This window comes from Hyposmocoma kahamanoa, unplaced genomic scaffold, assembly GCF_003589595.1.
Source record: "Hyposmocoma kahamanoa isolate Upper Pololo Valley unplaced genomic scaffold, ASM358959v1 224, whole genome shotgun sequence".
In the NCBI taxonomy this organism is placed as follows: Eukaryota; Metazoa; Arthropoda; class Insecta; order Lepidoptera; family Cosmopterigidae; genus Hyposmocoma; species Hyposmocoma kahamanoa.
The window spans coordinates 13,323,707-13,348,403 of NW_020653743.1; the positions used below are offsets into that span (position 1 = coordinate 13,323,707).

General features: G+C 38.1%; 1 protein-coding gene across 1 annotated transcript in view; it reads left to right on the forward strand.

The window, feature by feature from the left end:
- LOC113228292 (inositol 1,4,5-trisphosphate receptor) overlaps window positions 1-24,697 on the forward strand; it is a 105,851-nt gene that overhangs the window by 41,365 nt on the left and 39,789 nt on the right. Inside the window, exons 20-39 of the mRNA XM_026461558.1 lie at window positions 1,272-1,378; window positions 2,495-2,574; window positions 3,210-3,338; window positions 3,507-3,661; window positions 6,990-7,037; window positions 9,081-9,240; window positions 10,162-10,300; window positions 11,477-11,592; window positions 13,247-13,384; window positions 15,186-15,323; window positions 15,904-16,107; window positions 17,345-17,460; window positions 18,204-18,339; window positions 18,736-18,898; window positions 19,213-19,355; window positions 19,744-19,861; window positions 21,082-21,224; window positions 21,798-21,988; window positions 23,127-23,238; window positions 23,828-23,936. Coding sequence (XP_026317343.1) covers window positions 1,272-1,378; window positions 2,495-2,574; window positions 3,210-3,338; window positions 3,507-3,661; window positions 6,990-7,037; window positions 9,081-9,240; window positions 10,162-10,300; window positions 11,477-11,592; window positions 13,247-13,384; window positions 15,186-15,323; window positions 15,904-16,107; window positions 17,345-17,460; window positions 18,204-18,339; window positions 18,736-18,898; window positions 19,213-19,355; window positions 19,744-19,861; window positions 21,082-21,224; window positions 21,798-21,988; window positions 23,127-23,238; window positions 23,828-23,936 — 2,645 coding nt within the window. The remainder of the gene's footprint in view (window positions 1-1,271; window positions 1,379-2,494; window positions 2,575-3,209; window positions 3,339-3,506; window positions 3,662-6,989; window positions 7,038-9,080; window positions 9,241-10,161; window positions 10,301-11,476; window positions 11,593-13,246; window positions 13,385-15,185; window positions 15,324-15,903; window positions 16,108-17,344; window positions 17,461-18,203; window positions 18,340-18,735; window positions 18,899-19,212; window positions 19,356-19,743; window positions 19,862-21,081; window positions 21,225-21,797; window positions 21,989-23,126; window positions 23,239-23,827; window positions 23,937-24,697) is intronic.

Consider the following 24,697-nt stretch of genomic DNA (forward strand, 5'->3'; position numbering starts at 1 on the left):
ACAGCAAAACATCTAATTTAACTGCCTCCGTGGCCGAACGGTTACCATGCCGGACTGCCACGCAGAGGTCCCAGGTTCGATTCCCGGGCCGGGAGAAATGTTTGTATGGCCTACAATTATTTCTCTCGTGAGTTTGGGTGTAATTTGTGGTTGTCTATATGTGTGTCCATGGCACCCGCGACACAGGGTTTCCCTAGTGCGGGGTTATGTTGAGTGTGTGCGTTAATTACAAGACAAACGGAATCAAATTTCATCGGTACCTAAATATGTAATTTTGCAATTTTCGTCCATTATAGCAAAGCTAACGGGTCGATTTGAAGTTAAACAATTGACGACACCCGTCAATTGTTTCGAATTCGGGCTGGCCAATCGGAGCGCAGTTGTCACAGTAATGATATGGCAGAATAGTTTTCAAACAAATTAAATGACATTTCGTCTCTATTTCTGGTTATATGCTCGATGATCTGTAGTTACACTAGCACCCGTATCCTTCAAAGCCAGAATACAGTTATGCTTACATTACTGCTCGGCGGCGGAAATAGGTGTAGTGGCAGTACTTCCCTGGACAAACTCTGTTACACGAGCTTTATTATTATGTGACAAGTAAAAAAAGTAAAGGTTCACTTCACTTTTCATTTATATGGTTCCATCATTACATGATAATGAATAAATAATTTAAAAAAAAAAAACACTCAATTGTGACATTAACTGGTGTTGATGGATGGGTCCACGGAAATACTCAGGTGAGAATCTAAAACAATAAACAGAACAAACATGTAACACGAATTTATAAATATATATTATTGAATATTATTTAACTTAATACATTTACATAGAGTAATATATTACTAGTAATATATAATATTATGAGAAATAAATATAAAACAACATGTTGAGTGTGTGCGTTATTATTATTAAATAAACGTTATTATTATTTCCTTAATGGCGGCCACTAGACTTGGGCCAGTATCAGTTTCGAGAAATGCGGCCAGTTTTGTTTTCGAATAAATACTGTATTGGTTAATCGTCAAAAGTGACATTAGCCAACTTCAGATTGATTGATTGTAATGTTGCCATAATTTTCTACAGTTTTTTAAACAGAAGTTTCAGTATGCCAAATACCAAATGATTATAATTTTTGACTAGTGACACTCTTCAAGTTGGTGTGTAAAATAATAGATTACAATACTGGAATGGCAGTAATCGGACTGACAACGATCTGAACTAAAATGGCACAAAACTAAAATGGTGCTTTGTTTTCTGACATGCAGTTTCAGCGATCTGCTGCGTCTAACGAAAACCTTACTAAGCATCCTGGACTGCGTCACCTCCATGGACCTGCTCAATGAGACCAACGATCTTTCAGGAGAAGTCGAGTGTAAGTGTGGTTTCCAATTTGTGATCGGGTATCTGAAATATCAGGATTATGGGGGAATTTGGTGATTTAGACAATGTCCAACGGCATCATTTTCCGCAAACGTCCTCACAAAAATATTTTCACAACATCGTCATCAATCTATTGTACGAAGAGGATTTAGGACATAGATTGAGGACACATGTTTAGCAGAGGATCCTATGGACCCATGTTTGACATGCGTCTTGTTTACGTGCTTTTCCTTTGTTTAACCCTGTTGACCACGTAAAATATCCAATAAAATAAGCATCCTTCTATTCCCAGACATCTATATTTGCGTACCTACGTGTAGTGTTTATACGTTTTATTAATTGCAAGCAGCACAGGAAAACGAGTTACAAAAACGTAAGTGATTTTGATCATTGTATATCAACCGATCCCCTAGAGCATTTAATGACGCTATCGATGCATTTCAGAAAATTATAAAAAGAACTAAAATCCACCGAGCCGAAGCACATAGCTTTTTCTTATTATTTACAATTAAAGTGTCAAACACACAGACAGCGCGTGCGCCCGAACCGACCCGCGCCGAAAGGTTACTGGCAGCAGATGGTGCACGTTGGGATCGGCCTATGTCCAGCTGTGGACTGTGATAGGCTAATGATGATGATACAACCTGTAGAATTGTGTTTTTTATTCTAGTTTTAATTTTCATGCTTAAAGGTTAAGTAGTGACCAAATGATTCCATAAATATATTGTGCAGTTCGAGTGGATGCATAAAAGCTCTTGCTGCGCTCCAGTAAAATAGACTTTATAAACCTTTAAGACTTATAGAAAATAAAATAATAATAAATATAATAACTGCCTCCGTGTCTGAACGGTTACCATGCTGGTGTGCCGCGCAGAGGTCGAGAGGCTAGAGGTCGATTCCCGGGCCGGGAGAAATATTTGTATGGCCTACATTTATTTATCTCGTGAATTTGGGTGTAATTTGTGGTTGTCAGTGTGTGTGTCGATGTCACCCCCTATTCCCCTATTTCCCTTCCTATTTCCTAAGTGCGGGGCTATGAATGTAAGTAAAAAAAACTCAAAACCGGAAATATATATTTTTTTAATAGAATTTGTTTCTTTTACTGCAGCTGAAGGCGGCGTACTGCGCAGCATTGGCGACATGGGAGCAGTTATGACGTCGATCACACTCGGTTCTGTTGCTAGAAACGTTAGTTGAACGCTTTGTTATATCTCTTTATCCTCTATTCTTGAGGTTCCTTGAAAACTGTCACTGATTTTTTTTTTGTAATATCCGTGTACGAATGTACACTGCTAATACATATGTACGTAATTGATTTGGCTTTTTACTCGACTTCAAAAAACGGAGGAGGTCCTCAATTCGACTGTTTTTTTTTTGTATGTATGTTACGCGATGACTCCGGCAATTGTTAACCGATTTTGATGATTCTTTTTTGTTGAAAAGCGTACCTTAGTAGTAGTTCCATTTAAATTTGAAGAAAATATTCCATCTCTAAGGGTGGCAAACTAGGGTATGAATCCGTTTCGCGCACTTTCCGATAACCGCTTTCAATAAAACCTGGCAAATAGATATAGTTCCACGAACTGTTGAGGTCGGTTTTTATTTAGTTTCAAAGTCAAAGAATCATAGTATATTCCACTGGTAAAATAAATTTACACTTGAAAACGTCATTTTGCAAACCATTGCGTTGTGCTGACTTCCCTGAGAAGAACGAGCAAGACACTAGGGGTTGCTCTTTTCAAACTAAATTAAATGCTTTGGAATACACTGTCATGTAACTGAAAGTTAGGTTCAATAATTCGTAATATATAATGAACATGCAGGTGAGTGGTACGAGCAGCGGCGGCGGCGCAACCGGCATGCAGATGCAACGCAGCGCATCGGCCCTGGTGTTGGCCCGCGAACACCCTCTCGTTATGGACACCAAGCTGAAGATCATCGAGATCCTACAGGTATTCCATTCTGTTACTATTTGTGATGTCTACACCACTTTGTTTAGCGTTAACGGCACGTGCGATACGTCCGTTCATCCCGATATAACCAGCATCGTAATGGCGGAAACGAATGGGCGGTAGCGCACCTTTATTCTAAATACACCACACCATTAATTTATTTTGTAGTTCATCCTGGACGTGCGGTTAGATTACCGCATTAGCTGTCTGCTGTCTATCTTCAAGAAGGAGTTCGAACAGGCTGGCGACCGCAACGCTGACAGTCTCGCGCGTGCTGACGTCGAGGCCATTGGACTACAGGCTGAAGGCATTTTTAGCTGTCGGTGAGTTGTCTGTACTCTGTCTTTATGTGTTAACCATTGGGAACATTCAAATTGTCACATTAGCCGGGCCGTCTTTAGCTATTCCGTAGTTTCTATTTATTTACCGTAATCAATGTCTTTTTATGACATCTTAAAGATTTGATGGATGTATAGTATAAAGGTTACTAATTAAGTAAAAATAAACAAACTTCAGCTATCACAAAGCAAAGCAAGCGTAGTTGCAATGGCGTCGAGTTAACTGGTCAAATTATTCCATATGTACAATTATGCATTCCATACATATTAAACAGTTTACCAGAGGTAATTAGACATGGAACTAGAAAATGTAAATTTAAGAAAATGTTGAAAGATAATTATGTCACAAATTTTTGTTGAATAGATTGCGGCAGTTTGTAAAATTTTGCTCGATATAGACTCGTTTCGATCCTGCAGTCAAACTGTATATACAGCTTTGTAGGACTACGTTTAGTTAAGAAAATTGTACCCTTTCTAAAATAAAAAAAAATGCACTTACTCCCATACTTTTTAATTTGGTGCCATGTTATTAACTGTCTATCTTTTCAAAGGTTTCGAACTTCTGGATTTTTAGGTTGTTTATCCTGATATATGATTTTAAACATCTTTTTTAAATATTTAATCTATGCCGTGTAGATTTAAGTATTTAGTAGTATTTTAAATAGGCAATCCGAAATATTGTCTATTAGCTGAAAATATTATCATATATTTAGAACCATTTTCAAAAAGTTCATTATAATTTTACAATAAGTAACCAGGTAATGCCTCATAAAATACCTCATTACGGTTTGTTTACACTTAGTCAATTACCGAAACCTTTGTAGTATTGTTGTACATTTTGTATTTATGAGCTTAATTAGTAATTATTACGATAATGTGTACAAAAAAGTAACGTTTTATTCAAGAACATAGAATTGTTAGGTTATCGCGATTGTCATACATTGTAAATCAAAATAAATAATTTTTTCCGGACTATTATAAATCCTGATTTCTTTGAGCAAACACACAAAAACAAATATACGCTTTTAGTTCCGGAAAAAATAGTTCAATTTTATTCAACAAATAAAAGAAGAATTTACCTGATAATGGACTCGAGTGACTCCGTAGCATAACGCAAAATGCTAAAAGCGTCCATGCTCAATACGATAGGCAAGGTATCTTCTAGTCGATTAATTTTGTAGGAAGAATGGTTGTTGGGAAAAGCCCTTAAGGCTTCTATTCTGAAAGCGTGAATAGAGTTATTTTTAACATGTTTGTTAATGTGTAAGAGTGTTTGAAAGATAATATAGTTGCCAGGATATACTCGTAAGAGGGAATGCTTTGATAGTTTGGTCATGTAGAAAGCACGAGTACTAGTTGATGAACAGCACAAATTTGTAGATGTAGATATTATTTATGAAATCGTGGGGAAAGGTAGACTCTATGCACACTGCACCGGTTTTACTTATGGTGCAGGGTGTGCGGCGCACACGGCCGCCTCTCGCGACGGTCTATTACCTCCCACCATCGTTTATAATGGTACCATTTGCATCCGAATTTCCGATCGCTGAGGAAAATATAACCGTAAGCATTCCATTTTGATCGCGTGCCCACTAGAGGGCGCTCTATTGATAGCACCTGGGCGCCACACGGATTAGCGCCAGCGTACTTACGTACCTCGATTAGATTGGGGATGACCTCGAAAATAATCAAAAGTACCAAGAATAAAATGGGTATATGTGATGGGACAGATGCGAGGGAAGGCGAAAGAGGTTTATCAGGAGCGTAGTGATTTGAGGTTCATGGTCTCTGCCAACTCCAGTGGGAGAGAAGCCTGATTATATTTTTTTTATAATATTAAGTGACAGGACGAACAAGTCGTGAGCCTGATGGTAAGCTACACGCCTATCCATAACAGTGCCACTCAGAGCTTTAAATTGCAAAGATCTGAGGAGCACTGTCACTGCGCTCGTCACCCTGAGACATAAGTTTATAAGTCCCATGTACCTGTCATTTCACCAGCACCTTTACTCTTCAAAACCGGAACACAGTAATGCTGACATTACTGCTTGGCGGCAGAAATAGGTAAGGTGAAAGTACTTCCCTGGACGAACTCTTTCTCAAGGAGCTCTACTGTTACTAAATCTATGTTGTAAATATAGATAACCTTGGTATTTGACCGTCGAGAGCGGGGAGAAATATTTACTAACTTTAACCTCTCCCCGCGCGCACAGGCTTTTTTGTGACACATTTTTACATATAGATGAACGATCATAACGTATGAAGCAAGTTTAAATAGTAATTACTAACGCATGGGCTATGGGTATATTTGTAGATAACATATAACACATTGGTATTTAGCCTAAGAAGGGTTGCATTGAAGTTTGGTGATGTATACCTCGTTTTCATTCCAGCCTACGAACTCGGAGCTGTAAAATGATTAAATTTAGGCGTACCCAGAGATGGGCTGTGGTTTAAAACCCAATCAACCTGCCCGGGTTTTTATCCAAAGCACCGGGTTTTAATCCATTTTAAACCAGGCATTAACAAAGCGCTGGGTTAAATCCCGGGCGCTTGTCCATCTCAGGTCATACCCGTTATTTGTGGAGCATTGTGTATCTTCTCGTCTATTCTATTAGTTTATTGTTATACAGGGTTATTTGTAAAAACTAACAATGTCACAGGAGTGTATTTACTTGCATATTAGTGTATTTATTGTCAATGTTTGAGAATATTTCTTTATCCTCCATGTAAAACGCACTTAGCCAGTAATTCACCCGAGAAGAATGGATTTTTTTTGTTAGTTTAATAACATTTTATGTTGGGTGGTTTCAAGTCTTGTCTGAGCCAACAAGTAGTGCCACGACGTTTTTGTATATAAATTATTCTACATCAACAAGTGTCCAAACACGTGTGCTCCACCTTAGTTCTCTACTTGGGTGAAGCATAAGGTACTTACAAGTCCGTATGCTTCAACTGCTAGTAAGTGCAGTCGCGTGCAGGAGTAATCTAATCGAAATTTAAACGGAAGTCTTGTAGTGGTGTACCATGTTAACGAAAATCACTCCAAGGCCTTACCCGGAACGTTCAGACAAGAACCAATTTAGAAAAGTTCGTTTTCTCATTGGCCTTAACGGGAATTGAACCAGGAGCCTTCTCATCTAGCGCTCACAGTGATAACCTCTAGACTTCGAAGTCATCAAAGGATACGAAAACGAACAGTGTGTTACTATATGTAATAAATATGCATCACTAAAACTCAGTTCCTTTTTCCATATCTAGAAACAAAATCACAATTACCTAGTCTTAGAACTAATAAAATATCTTATTTCAGAGCGATTCAAACAGTGCCTGAGAGCTGCCTTCCCAAAAATGTAGATTTGTTAGTAAGGATATACATTTAGCATGGTTTGCTGGCATGGCAGTCTACGGAACCCTGCCTGTTTAAATTGCAACTAACCCTTTACTAACCGCTATGCTCTGAAAATAAAACTGTGTGACAATTAACCGTTTTGTGGCTTAGAATTTGTTTTTGTAGATATAGACCTAGAGTTTACTTTACAGGCTGTAAATAGATCAGAGCGTATTTCATTCGGGGATAACATAACTCTTATAACAAACTATGTTTGGATTCGCAATGTCAAATAAAACCCGGAGTTAGCGAGTTTTTTTATGATACCAAGTGACTTGACGAACAAGTCATACGCCTGGTGTTAAGCGACACGCCTGTCCACAGCAGTTGCAGTGTCACTCAGAGCTTTAAACCGCAAAAAGCTGAGGGACACTGCATAAGTTGACAAGTCTCATGTGTCTGTAATTTTACCAGCACCAGCATCTTTCAAAACCGGAACTCAGTATTGTTTTGCGGCAGAAATAGTTAAGGTGGCAGTACTTTTCTGGACGATCTCTTTCACAAAGAGCTCTACTACTACTATAGGACTGCTACAAGACCGACTGATTTATTAAAATAAGCTGAATTCTCACCACCATATGACATTGTGTTACCCACATTTTCGCATGTAATTATTCCAATCGAATGTTAAAATGAATTACTAATTTTTACGATAAACCAAATTTTTGTTTTTATTTAAAAAAAGTTTGTTATCACGAGTTTAAAATATGGTCTGACCTTTCTGTTACCTTTGGATACCTGTACTTCTACTAGAGGGCACAAAGTCAAATGTTGTCTATGAATCCAAATCAATGATCAAGGGAAAGATTCGAGTGTCGGATGTTAGGTTATTGGAGCTGTAATGCTTACGATTAGCGTTTGCCGCTGTCGCCTATTTTGATGGTTTAAAAAATGCGCCAGAATACGCGCTGATTCTAAAGTGCAGTTACCGCCGAACGGTTCCACTTCGATACGCATGAGCGTGTGTCGTCTTCGCTGCGCATGAATGAATGCACCCTTTTAATAATGCCGCTGCGTTTTCCTCTACGCTGATGCCCACAAAAGCAGTCCATCTGATTGGGAATCCCACGTAATAATGCCCTGTAGTAATGTGTTATGACTTTAGTAAGCCCTATAGATCGAAATGACAGAAACAACCTAGACCAAGTATTCGAGATTAATATGTCTTGTTAAAATTAATTCCAGTTGTTGTTAGCCGTAAACATCAATTTGTATTCGTAATGATCGATATGTTTTAACCTTCAAGTCATTGACTTTTGTGACTGTAGGTTACATCTGTGATACAACCCTTAGTTTGCACTTTGAATGATAGTATTGCTACCTACTGAAATCACAGCACATCCAACAACCAGTAGTACAACTTGTCTTCGTGCGATAATTTTCGTAATAAATTTTGGAAAACATGTCATTTCGGTCTACGAGTGTGTAATGTAGGCACGTGTTGTTTTGACTTATACCATATGATACCATTGTGTTGACTTTTGTACCTAATTGTACATAAGATTTGTTTCCCAATTTGCCAAACTGCTGATCATTTATAAGCTACGTTCTAAACTGCCTCTGTGGCCGAAGGGTTAACATGCTGGACTGCCACTCAGAGGTTCCGGGTTCGATTCCCGGGCCGGGAGAAATATTTGTATGACCTATTTTTATTTCTCTCGTGAATTTGGGTGTATTTTGACTTTGGTTGTGTAATGTATCTATGGTACCTGCGATACAGGGCTTCTCTAGTGCGGGGCTATGGATGCGTGTTAAAAAAATAGTAGGTACGACACACCTCAAATGTAACCAACTTATTCTACAACCAATATTGAACGTAATTTACAAATGTTTACTTCACAACATCGACCATGAAATTCTGAATTGTGTAAATAACTTTTCGAGGGACCATTCAAGTTAAAGGGGCCGGTATGTCAGTTTATGTTGGATTTGTATAACTAAAGCTGTGACCGTGTGTACCCTTCTACGTGTCGTAGTACTTACTATACTTCTAATATAGTTATCTGGAAATAGGGACGGACTCGACCTGGACGAATGCGGCGGGCGCATGGTGCTGCGGGTACTGCTGCAGCTGTGCTCGCAAGGCGCTTCGGCCGCGCTCGTTTCGGGCGCGCTCGCATTACTTTTTCGACACTTCAGCCAGAGACAGGAGGTGTTGGCTGCTTTCAAACAGGTCAGCCATATATATGTATGAAAAACATTTTATAAGGCGTGTTCAGTTTTGACCCAAGTTATGTAACGTTGGATTTGTATAACTTATCTAAAAAAAAATCTAAAATTGTATATTATAGCCTTTCTTATCCGTGAATTGAAATCTTTGAAATTGAATTGAAATTGTTGAATACTATTCTACAACATCGAGTATATACCCAGAAATAGAGACGAAATGTCATTTTATTTGTTTGAAATTATGTGACGAATAATCACGATGACAACTGCGCTCCGATTGGCCCGAATTCGAAACAATTGACGTGATGAATATATCAAAAACACAAATAATAATACTACTACTAGTACCAGAGATACGAATCAAAGGAAACGCAGAACAGAAATGGAATCAAAAAAATATTTTAAAAAATCTGAAAGCCCGCGTCATGAAGTGACATTTAAATAGTTTATCAGCCTGGAACATAGCCTTTTAGCCAACCTTATTAGATATTATAATAATAAAATCTATTTTGTTTTTTATGAATTCACCTTAATTTTTTATTGAATAATATGTCATAGTACTCTTATGTACATGTTTTGTGCCAAATTATATGGAATATTCTGTTATTTTAGTACTATAATATAATGAGCGAGTTATATGTTATTGACCTTGATTGTAGTATGTGTGGCAAAATTAGAGATTTTGGAAAGGGCTGTTGGTCGGACGTAGACGTTTGTAATGTATTCACATTACACAATGTCTAGTACGGGAAAAGTTCCCCGAGCCCACGAGACGAGACATTTCAAAAGCAAATGTTACAGATATGTAAAGTCCACCAATGCAAAACATCGCAAGAAGTTCTCTTTCCAGTAAGGGGCTCTCTCTTTTCAAGTAAGGCTGCTCTTTCTACATAGTCATATCGTTCACATCCTGTTGAAATTACAGGTACAACTCCTAGTGTCAGACGCAGATGTAGAGTCCTACAAACAGATCAAGGCAGATCTTGATCTCCTGCGACAAAGCGTTGAGAAGTCAGAGTTGTGGGTATTTAATAAAGGACGAGCGCTTATAGACGAACACACCGGTGAGTAGATTGTTTTTGTGATTAATTTCCGATCCTTTTTGTCAGTACTACACCGAGGTTATTCCTCATTACTATCATTATTATACCCATACCGTAAAGTTTAAAAACAATGGGTTTCGATCAGCGTTCTACCTGTTATGACATACGGAGCCGAGACGTGGACACTCACGATACGGTTAGTCCACTAGTTAAAAGTCGTTCAGCGAGTCATGGAATGAGCTATGCTCGGAGTTTCTCTGAAGGACAAGGTACGGAACGAGGTTATCCGACAGAGGGCCGAGGTCGTCGACATAGCTGGTAGAATAAGCAAGCTGAAGTGGCAGTGGGCTGACCATATCTGTCGAAAAATCAATAGCCGATGGGGGAGGAGAGTTCTTGATTGGATACCACGGCTCGGCAAACGTAGTGTAACCCCTTTGGCCAGATGGAGTGACGATTGAGGACCGGTCGAAATGGCGAAGGCAACACTGCTATGTTCTAATTTGAAGAGTAACAAAACGGTCAATGCATTTGCAATTTTAAGAAAACTTCCTTAATATCGCAAATGTCTATAGGTGACGTTTACCACTTTCCATCAGGTGGACCATTTCTCTAACTGTAGATTTCTTTAATTAACTAACTTATTTTACTAATAATAAATCGTGTGTCGCGCGGTTGGATCTATTGGCTCAGTCCGCCCATACCTTTCACAGTGCTTATTCGTGTGTCTAGCGTTTGTTTGCGATTTCGACGTGTCGATGTACCCGCTCATATCCGCTTCGGCACTGTGAAAGAGAAGACGCCAATACCTACTTGCCCGCGCTTGCACTCTGAATGAGCTGCAAAAACAAATTGCACTGTTAATACAATAGTGTATTAATAAAAAACTGGGTTTTTTCAGGATCGATGAAAAACGTGTACTCTCTTCCCGTGAAAGAACATTTAAATTTATGTATTTCCTATTGACCAAATGTATTTGAAAATAAAAGGGCGGAAAAAATTTCATATTGTTTATTAATAATTTCTGAAATAAAGCCAATGCCCTTGCCCCTCGACCCAAACAAAATGAACCGTATTAATACGGAAAAAATGTAATTCGAGCTGCGGCGGTTTCGACTTTCAATATTGTGGCGTGTTTTCTGGGTGTATTGATAAGTAACATTATTTTTTTAATACAATCTTTGTTATTCAATACAGCTAGCGTAGTTGGTCCGGGTGGCGCAATGTTAGAGCGAAACATCTCCATGGACAACGTATTGGACACTTCCAAATCTGCCAAACATGACCATAACGAATATAAGAAGATTAAAGAGGTAATTACGTTATGGACTTTATAAATTTCTATTTAAATTGTTAGAAATATTGAGAGAATGCAAAACGCCTTATAAAATATTAAGCTCTCCCTTAACACATAAGGTCAGGTCGTTGCTTTACTTTACTTTTGTGTCAGGCGCTGCTAAAATAAAATAACAGTAGTTATCTTAATCTTAATTACGTGAAAAATTTATTTCAGAACTGTAGACAAGCGTAAAAACCTGTTTCCCAGTTTATTGTGTATTTTTACTTTAAGTGTGTATAAGGTGATGTAGGAGCAAAAATAAGATGGATTGAATTCTTAGTTTTCGCGACTGTTACACATTGGAAATAAAAGTCAGTCCTGACATTAAATTGTATGATTGCTTGGAGGCCAACTTAATTATAATGCCCCAAATAAAATCCTCGGGCCTTTTTTCTTCTCAGTACCCGACTGTGGCTGTAATGAAAAGAAAAATGCCCAACGGTTTTATTTGGGGCATTAGAGTCAAGTTAGCCTGTATGCAATTATACTATTTACGTTGAATGTGTTGAAAAATGTTGTGTATGTCACGGGCGGTACGGGAATTACGAACCTCGACTCCGAAAGCCCTCAGTCTCAGTCCTCAGTCTTTGACTTCGGGCTTCTAAGAGAGTCTTATTCGTAATTCTTATTTACCGCCTTTAATACACATTCATTAGCAAAAATACGACGTTCTTTTTTTATATCACGATTTATTAGAAATTTGTGGGTCAGTAGCGAGTACCATAGACAATAGAATTTTGATTCTTAACTGAAATTACGTGCATGCCTTAGTGATATGGTTTATTAAATTATCGACCCCTCCGACGTAAAGTATCGTATGTCGAAATTGCCAAGTTTACAGAGGAGCCTTTTAAATATTCTGAATTCACTGAAATAAGCACAACACGTGACTTTAGCATTTCTCAGTTTTATTCGACAAAGCTCGCTACTCACGTAGAGTATTATAAAATCCTAGATATCAGTTAGAGGATGTATTAGATGATCACTCTATTTGAGTAACGAGCTTTGCCGAATAAAACGGAGAACTTTAAAACGCTTCCCTGTAAACTTGGCAATTTCGACATACGATACTTTACGTAGGAGGGGTCGTTATAATTGACAAATTAAAGAATAGGATTCATCGAGTACATAACCAGAAATAGAGACAAAATGTCATTTAATTTGTTTTACACATCATTGCTGTGACAACTGCGCTCCGATTGGCCAGCCCGAATTCGAAACAATTGACGGGTATCGTCAATTGTTTCACTTCAAATCGACCAGTTTAACTTGAGTTTTGCAATAATGGATGATATTGCAAAATTACATATTTGATTCCGTTTGTTTTGTGATTAGATGTTTTGCTGTTTTTCCCCACACCACCGAACGGAACAGCACGCCATTGTTAGAGATATTATCTTTCTTACAATAAATACGGAATATTTTTGGAATATACGGAGACGTACAGGTCAGTTGTGGGCGGTGTACTATTTCAGCTTTCTAATTTCAGTGCAAACGAGAGTTGATATTTATAAATGATGTATCACTGATGAGTTACCAGTAATATATGGCCCTTATTTCGTCTCTATTTCTGGTTATATACTCGATGATAGGAGTAGACAAAATAAATTATACAATTTACTTTATAGATTCTACAAAGAATGATAAAGTACTGCACACAAGGCAATAGTGGGTCGGGTGAGCCACCTACGAGTCGACGACGGCGCCACGAGCAGCGACTGTTACGAAACATCGGAGTACATAATATTGTCCTGGACTTACTGCAGGTGATTATCACCGTGATTTTTTCATGATATGATATCGAGGAACGGGACGAACAAGTGAGTGCCACTCAGAGCTTTAAATCACAAAGATCTCAAGAACACTGACATTGCGCATGTCACCCTGAGACATAAACTTAACATGTCCTAGTTTACTTCAATTACTTCAATAGTATAATGTCCTACGGGATTCTCATGTGGGGTAAAGCAAAAGATATACAAACCATATTTGTATTGCAAAAACGAGCGATTCGTTCTGTGTACTGTTTAGGTTCTCACGTTTCTCTCGGAGAAAAGTTTAAGGAGACTGGTATCATGACTGTGGCACCATAGTACATTTACTCAAATATTTTATGTGACTGTAAAGATATACATAATTTCATTAATAAAGAAGATATCCGTAATATTAAACTTAGAACTAAGTCCAAACTCATGGTTTAACTGAGGTAAACGACTCGTTTAAGGAGGACCTGTAGACGTTTTTACAATAAGATTCCAGAGCATATATTAAGATTATCATTTCCTAAGGTCAAAACCTGCATTAAAAATATTTTAATTGAATAGTCATATTACAAAATTGAGGACTATGTTTTAGATTTAGAACGTATTGAAAGACAACATGGCTCTAGATTCTATACCAATTTGATTCAAAGTGTATTCCATAGCATTTATGTTTATTTATTTGAAAACAGTTGCGTGCTCGTTCTTCTCAGGGAAGTCAGCACAATGAACGAGCAGTAGCTTAAAAGTGACATTTTCAAGTGTAAATTTATTTTACCTCGGAATAAATGATTATTTGAATTTGTCTCATTTGTCAGTAATTTCACCAGTATCCTTATAACCTTACCATTCAAAACCTGAACGCAGTAATGCTCACATGACTACTTCCTTGCACGAACTCTTTACAAGGCTAAAATTGTGACTAACATTGAGTGGCAGTAGAGTTCCCTGGACAAGTCCAGGTAAGTACTGCCGCTATTACAATTTTTGCCGTCACGCAATAACGTGAGCATTAATGTGTTCCGGTTTTGAAGGGTAGGAGTGAGTGAAACTACAGGCACACGAGACTTATAGTTAGAAACTACGGACCCCTTATCATCTGAATCTCTCTCATTACGCGTTCTTAAGGAACACCCTTAATTGTTCGGATTCCTGGAAGGGTCCCAATTAATATTTGCTATAATGTTAGTGCCTAAAATGTTTAAAATGTGTAACTATTCTGCAATATCATTACGGTGACGACTGCGCTCCGATTGGCCAGCCCGAATTCGAAACAATTGACGGTTGTCGTCAATTGTTTCACTTCAAATCGACCAGTTTAACTTGAGTTTTGCTTTAATGGACGAAATTGCAAAATGACATATTTATTAATATTAATAATACATAAAATAAAAAATAAAAAATATTAATTATAAGAAACTCGAAGGGATGCTCTTTGTAAATAATTAACGGCTACCATGCTGGACAGCCAGAGTTCCCGGGTTCGATTCCCGTGCCGGGAGAAATATTTATTTGTATGGCCACCATTTCTCTCATGAGTTTGGGTGTAACTATTGGTTGTCTATGTGTGTGTCTGTGGCACCTGCGATACAGGGTTTCCCTAGCGCGGGACTATGAGTGTGTGCGTTATTATTAATTAAAAATATCTTAGGTAGAAGCATGATGATAGAGCTAAACAGATCACAGTCATAGATTTTTGTCACCCGATTAGCCTGAATCTGTATCATAATATCGCTTTGCATAATATTGTTTGTAATTTCATTTAGACAGTACATTACTCGTTAACGTGCTTTGTGTTTCCATGTAGGTGCCGCACGACGAGGACGACGATGCAATGGACGAGCTGCTGGCGCTCGCGCACGAGTTCTTACAGCACTTTTGCGACGGCAATCAGCAGAACCAGGCCTTGTTGCACAAACACCTCGATCTTTTCCTGAACGCCGGAGTTAGTGATCATGTTGTCTCCCTTTCACAAGCGAACAATATCATATTTAATTATTCTTCATTATAGCGTCTGGGATCGCTAATAGATTATAGTTTGACTTCTATTTATTACTATATAGGAAACAATGCCGTCATTAAATGAAACTCGTTTTTTTTGCAAATTTAAACTTAAATTCGGTAATTATTTTCCCAAAAGTTGTCTTCTTTCACACACACATTTCATGACAACTTATTTCGTACAAAAAATATATAAATTTGATAAATGTCAACTTTATCACTCTTCTGATTGAAACAAAGGAAAAGATAATGTAAGAAATAAAACCTTGCATTTGTTTTTATATCATATATACTTTACTTACATTGCGCACCAGCCAAATGACACATTTGATGCCACGTACGTTATCAATTTTTAACCTTTTTTTGTCACTTTCACAAAAATAATATTATTGTACGGCAAAGCCTCGTAGAATGGTGTCCGCTGTAGTTCCTCCGCGAGAATTAGATGTAGAGCGAACAGGAGGTGTCGGAATGATGAGAGTGCTACAGCTGTATAATAACATCTACGTCGTTAATTGTCCCAGATTCGTGAAGCGCAAACCGTGTGTGCTATATTCAAAGACAACCCCACGCTGTGCGCTCACGAGGGCAATGAGAAGGTGGTGGCACACTTCGTCCACTGCATCGAGACTCGCGGGCGGCACACCGCATATCTGCACTTCCTGCAAACTATCGTACACGCTGACAAGCAGTATATTAGACGCAGCCAGGACCTTGTCATGCAGGAGGTGAGTTCGGCTCTCCATTCATTCATTTTTATTATATTCGGGTTAACAACGGTACATTGTAGACAACTGTACACAATAAAGTTTTCTTATTCTTATTCATTAGCCGCCTTTACACTGTTAGTCTATCGCGCGTGATCAGCAGCTTGATTCTAACTGCCTCTCCCGGTCGGAAACTGCGTTTTTTCCGAGTCGAGGCGAATAATTGCGATTCACAATTGGCCGATCGGAAACTTTGACATTTCTAATTGGAACACTAGTTGATTTAACTCACAAATTAGAAAGATGTAGTGGGAATCAGGTTTATCTTCTCGCTCAGAAACCCATCTGCTTTTGAGACTAACCGATCGAATCAAAATCAGGACGCAGGAGCAATACAGGATTACGCGCGGGAAAACCTGCACGCGCAATCGCATACGATTGCTGTGTCACGTGCGATAGAGTGTCTGTGTAAAGCCCGCTATTATCACGTGATTTACAATCAAGAAAATATACCAGTAGAGTGGAACTAATTATAGTTAACCACATGTTACAATAATGACAGTTCTCAGAAATCTGCGCCTGCGTGGGTGGAGGGTGTGCTTGTGTGGGGTATGTTTGTGCAGGATGTATTTGAGTGAAGATATATATGTTAAAATATTCGAATTTGCAATTTCTTCGGTTTATAATCGTGCCAATGACAAGGAGACGGCTTCTACTATATTCTAGTATCTTTGGGTCAAAATCTAATTTTTCTTCTTTTTTCTTACTGGCGGTACCCTTTTGGGATTTTGCCAGTTTGAGTTTCCCGCTTAGTATTTATTTATATATTAGATTAACCAACAGAAATACACTATTACAAACTGACATAAAATAACTCTGCAGAAATTACTCGAGTGTAAACACAATATAATTAATAATAAAATAATGTCTCCATGAAACAAAATATCCTATCTACAATATTTTACCATGTAATTACCCCCCCGTGTCCCTATCTACTATATCTAAAGTAATTTCCCTCCTTCCGTGGCGCATACTAGTGGGACACCCCATATATTATCTATGCCTACTTCCAGCGTTGGTATAGTCAAATGGGGAAGGAGGTCTGAGAATACCTCCCAATATTTTTCCAAAAATACTTTACATAACCACGAAACCTTTAATCTTTATTCTTTTATCGACACTGATGACGATAAATAGAGATTCATTAGTTTGCATTCATTCGAAATCAGATTACTTCATAATGTATTAAATTTTGTAGATGGTGAACGCGGGCGAGGACGTGTTAGCGTTCTACAACGACAAGGTGTCCTTCCAATCTTTCCTGCAGATGATGAGGCAGTACAAAGAAACCGGCGAGATGCCGGAACCTTTACGGTCAGTTCTAATCTCGATTTATCAATGTCATCTCATAAAATATACATGTTGGGGGGCTTCATACCGTCTGAAGAGTTCATGATATCAAACGACGGGACGGGTGTAGGTATTACATAAATATTCCCCTCACTCATTGCATCTTTTCTATTATAACACCAAGTGTCGGGACGAACAAGTAGTGCTCCAGCAAGCGTCACGCCTATCCATAACAGTTGCAGTGCCAGTCAGAATTTCGAATCGCAAAGATCTGAGGCGCACTGCCACTGCGCCCGTCACCCTGAGACATAAGTTGACAAGTCCCATGTGCCTGTAATTTCACCAGTACCCTTAACCCTTCAAAACCGGAACGCAATAATGCTCACATTACTGCTAGCTGGAGAAATAAGTAAGGTGACAGTACTTCCCTGGACGAACTCTTTCACAAGGACCTCTACTGCTACGTAGACCAGTGTTGCTTGGGTACCAAGTCAATCTTAAAGTTCTGACATAAACGACACAAAGTGATAAATAATACGATTGATTTTGATTTGTAGATATTAAGTAAGATTATAGAGAATACTGATGTCTTAGTAGAAAAAGAAAGCAGTGTGTGAAGAGTACCAGTTTTGACTGTTGGGGTTACTTAGTGATACGATGGATTACTGCTCCTAAATTCTTTAAAATGTTTTCCGATTTCGCTACCGCCTTCATTGCCTTCTATGGAATTTTACCTTCTATAACTAAGAGAGTCTGTGCTTTTCTAGGTACCACATCCAGTTAGTAAAATTGCTTACATGTTGTACGATGGGCAAGAACGTGTACACGGAGATCAAATGTCACAGTTTGCTGCCGCTGGATGACATCGTCACTATAATCACTCACCCCGACTGCATACCTGAGGTCAGTTTTTGTAATAACAAAACGGATAACAATCAAATTTCGTGACAATACATTGCATCACAGCTAATTTTCATTACATCTGTATGTTTGGAGATCGCGTTTCGCGAATAATTTTTGATAGGATTGTTAGTGAGATGTTCATGCAGTTCCGATTAAAATAAAAGTTATTTACTTTATATATCTCTTCCATGTATCGTATGAGTGTTGAAGAAAAACGCCTATGTAAATTGTGCGAGCAAACATGATGTGACGGGGTAACGCACGTTATTTCAATCTCGGTGCTATTTATTGGTGATGTACTTATTGTCTATTAGCGTTTTTCTTTTCTTATAGAAAGATAAAACAACTTGACAATACGACTTTGAAGTTTCTGATACCTTGCTTTAACTTTTACAGGTTAAGGAAGCCTACGTAGGCTTCCTGAACCAGTGCTACATCGACACAGAAGTCGAAATGAAGGAAATATACTCGAGTAACTATATGTGGGACCTGTTCGAGCGGTCTTTCCTACAAGACATGCAACACATGTTGCAGTGCGCGCCTTATACTACCTCAGAGGGTGAGTTTATTTATAATTTTACTTTAGCTATTCGGCTTTGGTAATCTAAACACACAAGACCAAGAAACACTCGTAATATGTAAGTTCTATTTGAAATGACGAAAGTTGTTTGTATGCGGAATCATTTAGGAGATATTAGAGTAAGATCGCGCCCCTATACCCCATTTTCTGTAGGGTAGCGATGGCGCAATGTTGTTGTCTCGTTCAATTATAAATGCGTAAATTAGAACCAACAGTATGGGGCTTTTTTCATTCACAAAATAATATCATTTGTTGGAAATTTTTATCAGAATTCTAATTTACTCTCTCTTCAGCATCAACATCACGCGGTCCATCGTCACCGAAATCACCCAGCGCGTCGCAAAGCGTGTGGGTAAACTACGTGACCGACGTCCTCCTGCATACCATATGCACATTCTTCAACTCTCCCTTCAGTGACCAGAGTACCACAGTGCAGGTAATATAAACTATACATCATCCATTAGTTTAATTGTCACATATTTCTCCTCCGCCGGCTTTTTTTTTCCTGGACTGGAATGTCTATAGACATTGTGATAATTAAAAGAGTATCGATTACTAATGTGTTGGTGAAAAGAATGAAACCTCAGTACAGTGCTGTTTATCAGTCTCTTCCTGTGTTTTCTGTCGGACATAGCCGGAACATGACCACTGAAATTGTAAACGAAGACAATCATGGTTAATTTAACTATTTATTTCTTTCTGATGATATGATTTTTGTTAATGCGCCATTGGATCAATCATGTCCTGTAAGTACCTATATGGACTAACTTAATGTAAACTGCAAATTAAACAATACATCTAAAACTAAACCGTATGTGTTACAGACTCGCCAGTCGATATTCGTGAAGCTTCTACAGACGACTTTCCGTATATATCGGCCCTGGTTGACGCCCGCACAGAAATTGAACGTTGAGAAGTGCATACGGACTTTGAGTGAAGTTGGTAAGTATTAAATAACATCGAATAAAGCACAAACGCGATTTCAATGTTAATGATTTTCACCTCACATTTTATCGGGCTGAAATATCGACCCCTCGTAAAGTATCTTATGTCGAAATTGCCAAGTTTACAGAGGAGCGTTTTAAAGTTCTGAATTCACTGAAAGAGTGATCACCATAGATCATCTAACCGATATCTAGGATTGTATAATACTCTATGTGAGTAACGAGCTTTGCCGAATAAAACTGAGAAATGCTAAAGTCACGTGTTATGTTCATCAATGAATTCAGATCTTTAAAACGCTTCTCTGTAAACTTGGCAATTTCGACATACGATACTTTATGTCGAAGGGGTCGATATATATCGGAGCCTGTTATCACTTCAAACGTAATGTATTCGTATAACGGTTTATTGTTTACGTGTGCTTTACAAAAGGATAAATCTTAGCTAATTTTAAACTGTCTAGAAATCGCATTAACCAGTCTCGATCATGATCTTGTTGTTTATAAAGGTCAAGTGAGTTTGTCAACTCAAACTCAGTGAGGTCGCAGAGGACATGGCGCTGGTGTCGTTTAAATCTGTTCAATTTAGTCGGTCCTCTCACATGGTGCTATGACATGGTGATCGTTGGCAGGCTAGCCATATTAAAATAAGGTTAAATTGAAGGGTATTGCGTGATGTGCAAGATGTGCTTTTTGTGCGAATTACTTAAAAAGCGAACAACCGAGCGCGTCCGCTCCCTGTGAATTTGCCGCGTGACATTTAAAATCCGTTTTTACCTGATCTATCTTCTGTAGTTTCGAGCTAATTACTGTGAAAAATGCATAAACGAATTATTTGCAATCAAATGACGTTATTATTTTCCCGCCAACTGAACGACTAGATAACGAAAAGTGAATATGTCAATTGGTCCTTTACGGAGTCATGCTGGCCAAATGCGGGAGAGACTTCACACGTTTTATAAGGGTTGTAAATCTTCTTCGGCCTGTAGGTTCCGTTACTATGTTTTTCGTCACCGTTAGCGAGAGGTATTGCACCTAAACTTTCACAAAGTATACGTGACTTACACATTACAGTCATCGGTACGTGCCGCCATATTGATTCGACCGATCGATCTCTCAACTAAAAGTAAAAAAGTTGAAACTTATAGAGAAAAGCATCCCTGTAGTTTGAATACATCTTTTTACTGAGCCGCGTATAGTTGGTATATTATTTTTTCACAGCAAAAACCCGCAGCATAGCAATACCACTAGAACTCGAAGAGAAAATCCAGAATGTGTTTGATTTGGCCGCCGCGCGCTCCAGACAGACTAGCAAATGGCTGCTTGCATCTAAGACGAGTAAGCTTGAAAAGATGGCGTCACAGGTAAGCTTTGTAGGCCTCTTTGTAACGATGCAACCTCTTTCATCGTCATCCCACCTTTTTATTACCCTTATCTCTGGTTCCATTTTTGATATTTTGAATCGTTCTTTAATTATTTTTCTTCCTCATTCTTACTTTGCTTCGTTCCGTCGTCACTCCCATCAAAATTATCCAACAGAGTGGACTTGCTATCTCTCATCATGTATCACTCCATACTAAATTTTCGAAGTCAGAGGACGTGTTTTCCTCTAGTAAATTTATATTTTATTGAATGTCAAAATTGTCTTATGTTTGTTTTATAACAATGTAACGTGTTTGTGCACATACATCACACACATTTGTGGAAAAGTTCAAATGTCGAAGCTACCGTAAACCTAATACATCAAGAAATTTTATTATAAATCTGTACCACCATCACCAGGGCTCTCAAGGCCACATTGGACCGAGAAAAAACCTACAGGACATGCTTCGGCGGTACCAGACTCGCGTGACATCTTTATCAAAGTTGATAATATTTTTAATTACTTTGCTCGACTTTTGACGGGAGTTATTGACAGCAGTGCATTTTTTTTTCAGTCAAATCTCCAAAACGACCGCTCAGTAATGGAGGGTCTGCAAGAAATCGTATCCCTTCTTGAGGAGCAACTCCGTCCCTTACTACAGGCGGAGCTGTCTCTGCTGGTGGACATTCTGTATAAGCCACATTTACTTTTCGCCAGTCCTGGAGAGCGAGCGCACACAGAAACTAGCGGCATATTTATATCCAGGTTGTACACTTGACAGACATGTATTCGTGGATAATGTTACGTTATGACCACGGAAGAAGAAAACAATGGAAGTTCCTTAAGCCTCGATTACTACCTGAACCGATGTCGCCAAAACTCACACATTCTTAATTTGAAATATTGCAAAATCTTGATATTGTATGGTCGTAGTTTGAAATTTAAAAAGAAACAACAAATTCTGGATTGTTAATATAATTTAAACTTGGCCTTGTTGACATATCCTTACAGTTCAATACCGTCAATACCTATTATTACAAGTTACGATGTTTTGATATTATATTGAAATTTCAATCAATGTGCTGTTAATTGCTGAACGACGACGAATTGGAGTTATTAATTTAGTTCTCCAAAAAAGAAGCGACCAGCAGGGGTATAAGCTTTACTTTAGTTTCTTGTAATAAAAAAAAATATTTCGATAAACAGAAAATTGAAAATTTATTAAAGTAAGACTTTCCGATTATATGAAATACTACCACGGGTAACATTTTTGATGCGGCTCTCATTCTTGCACTCGAAAACAACAAAATAAGGTATTTTTCTAGGATTTTAGAGGATTTCCACGAAAGAATAACACAACAAATAGATCTTTAGAGACCTATTTTTGGCATGGCTCGGACGCTAACTAATCTCTTCTACTGTATTTATTGTTCTGTGGTTATGACTGTCAATGAAGTACTACAATCAGCAAATTTGGAGCCTTACCTGTCTCAAAACTGTTTAGCTTGCAAGTTGAGCTGGTTGACCTTTTTTTTTTGAAAACCTGTTATTTATAATGAAAATGTGATCTAACCTTTAAAAGACATGGTTGATAAAGAAACTGCGGATGGCGACTACAGACCTTGGTGGCCTGCACTCAAAAGGAACCGTTTCTGTTTTAAGGCGTCAATTTTGCTGATAGTACGTATGGGCTTTTTGACAAGTTCATTAAAACAGAATGCTCTGGAGGTTCCAATGGATGATGTCCTGAAATTTAATATTACTGTAAAATAGATATCATTTGTCCAAAAGGAATTTGATAGAAAAACACAACAACGACATTCCAAGTGTCAACTCTGTTTCACATACTAAGATATGTTGCAGTGATAAAACTTCCAATATAACGCAATATGACTTCTTTCAGACTTATCCGCCACACTGAGAAACTTTTAGAAGAAAAAGAAGAGAAGCTTTGCGTAAAAGTGCTTAGGACTTTGCGAGAGATGATGGCTTCCGACCCGGAATACGGAGAAAAGGTAACAATTCCTATCTTGTACATTTGTTTTTATGATTAAAACCGCGCTGCTGCGTTACGAATTACCATACCTGTATTATTATATTTTGTATTGATCAGTTTATTTGTCTACCTATGACTTCACGCGTCCTTAGTCGATTACATTTAAACATAGTTTTTGAGGACTTGAAAAACTTTATTTGAATAAAATATTTTTTTGTTGACTGGATATTTTTTTATGATACAAGTGACAGGACGAACAAGTCGGGTGCCTAGTGGTAAGCGACACACCTGTCCATAACAGTTGTAGTGCCACTCAGAGGCTTAAATTACTGATCTGAGGGGCACTACCACTGCGCCCGTCACCCTGAGACATAAGTTGACAAGTCCTGTGTGCCAGTAATTTCATCAGCACCCTTACCCTTCAAAATCGGAACGTAGTGCTCACATTACTGCTTGGCGGCAGTACTTCCCTGGATGAACTCTTTTACAAGGAGCGTTACTGCTACTAAACAAAAATATATCCATTACGGTTCAGTTTTAATACTTTCTGAAAAATTTACCGGTTCCTTCTTCCACTATTTGTATTAAACAAATCATAATTTGTCCAGGGAAATCAACTCCGCAGCAAACTCCTCTCACAATACTTTGTGAATCGCAAGTCTGAGCCAAAAATCCAACTGCCTCCACCTTCGATATTGGTCACCCATGGACCAGGCGGTGAGTCTCTATTTTGATGAACCTATTGACGTAGATTTAGTTGACTAATAGTGAGGTTTTATTGAATTAAAAATGAATGTTTTAGGTTAGTTTTATGGTTGACAACTTTAAATTTCTTGTACAATTTTTTTAATTTTATTTGAAAAATGTATTGTCCTTTTAACCATAACAAAACAGGCTTTGACTAAAAACGAACAGATCGCTCTACAGATGAGAATGTACGATAAACTTGTTAGAAATGTACAACTTCCACAATAATATGTCAAAAGAAAATTGTCACTTATATTAATAACAGCCCATATCTTTCTACTTTAGTTTTGATTATAGTGACCCTCCCTACCCTTAGGGTATATGAGAAGGGCACTATAACCAGTGCGCGCACAGGAACCTTATAAGTTCAGGTTTTGACCCCTGATCAGCCAGTGTACAGGGTTGTCACAGGCAGTCACAGGACTTGACTTCATCCGGTTTTCGAAAATGTAAGCCGGCCCGGGTACACGTACAGTACCCTCAATATTTAATAACAATAACACATTTGACAAATGAAAGTTAAAAGTAAAATATTAATCGATTTGAAATTTCCCACAAATAATGTTCTCTGTAATTTGTTCACACATTACAATGTGCCATAGATGAGCAAAGATTTTACAAAATTTTAATGTAGCAACAATTATGTGGCTAGTTAGGGTTGTAAAAAGTAACTTAATTATTTTCTTGTAATGCAGAAATCAAAAAGAACACTACAAATAACGTTTCAGTAT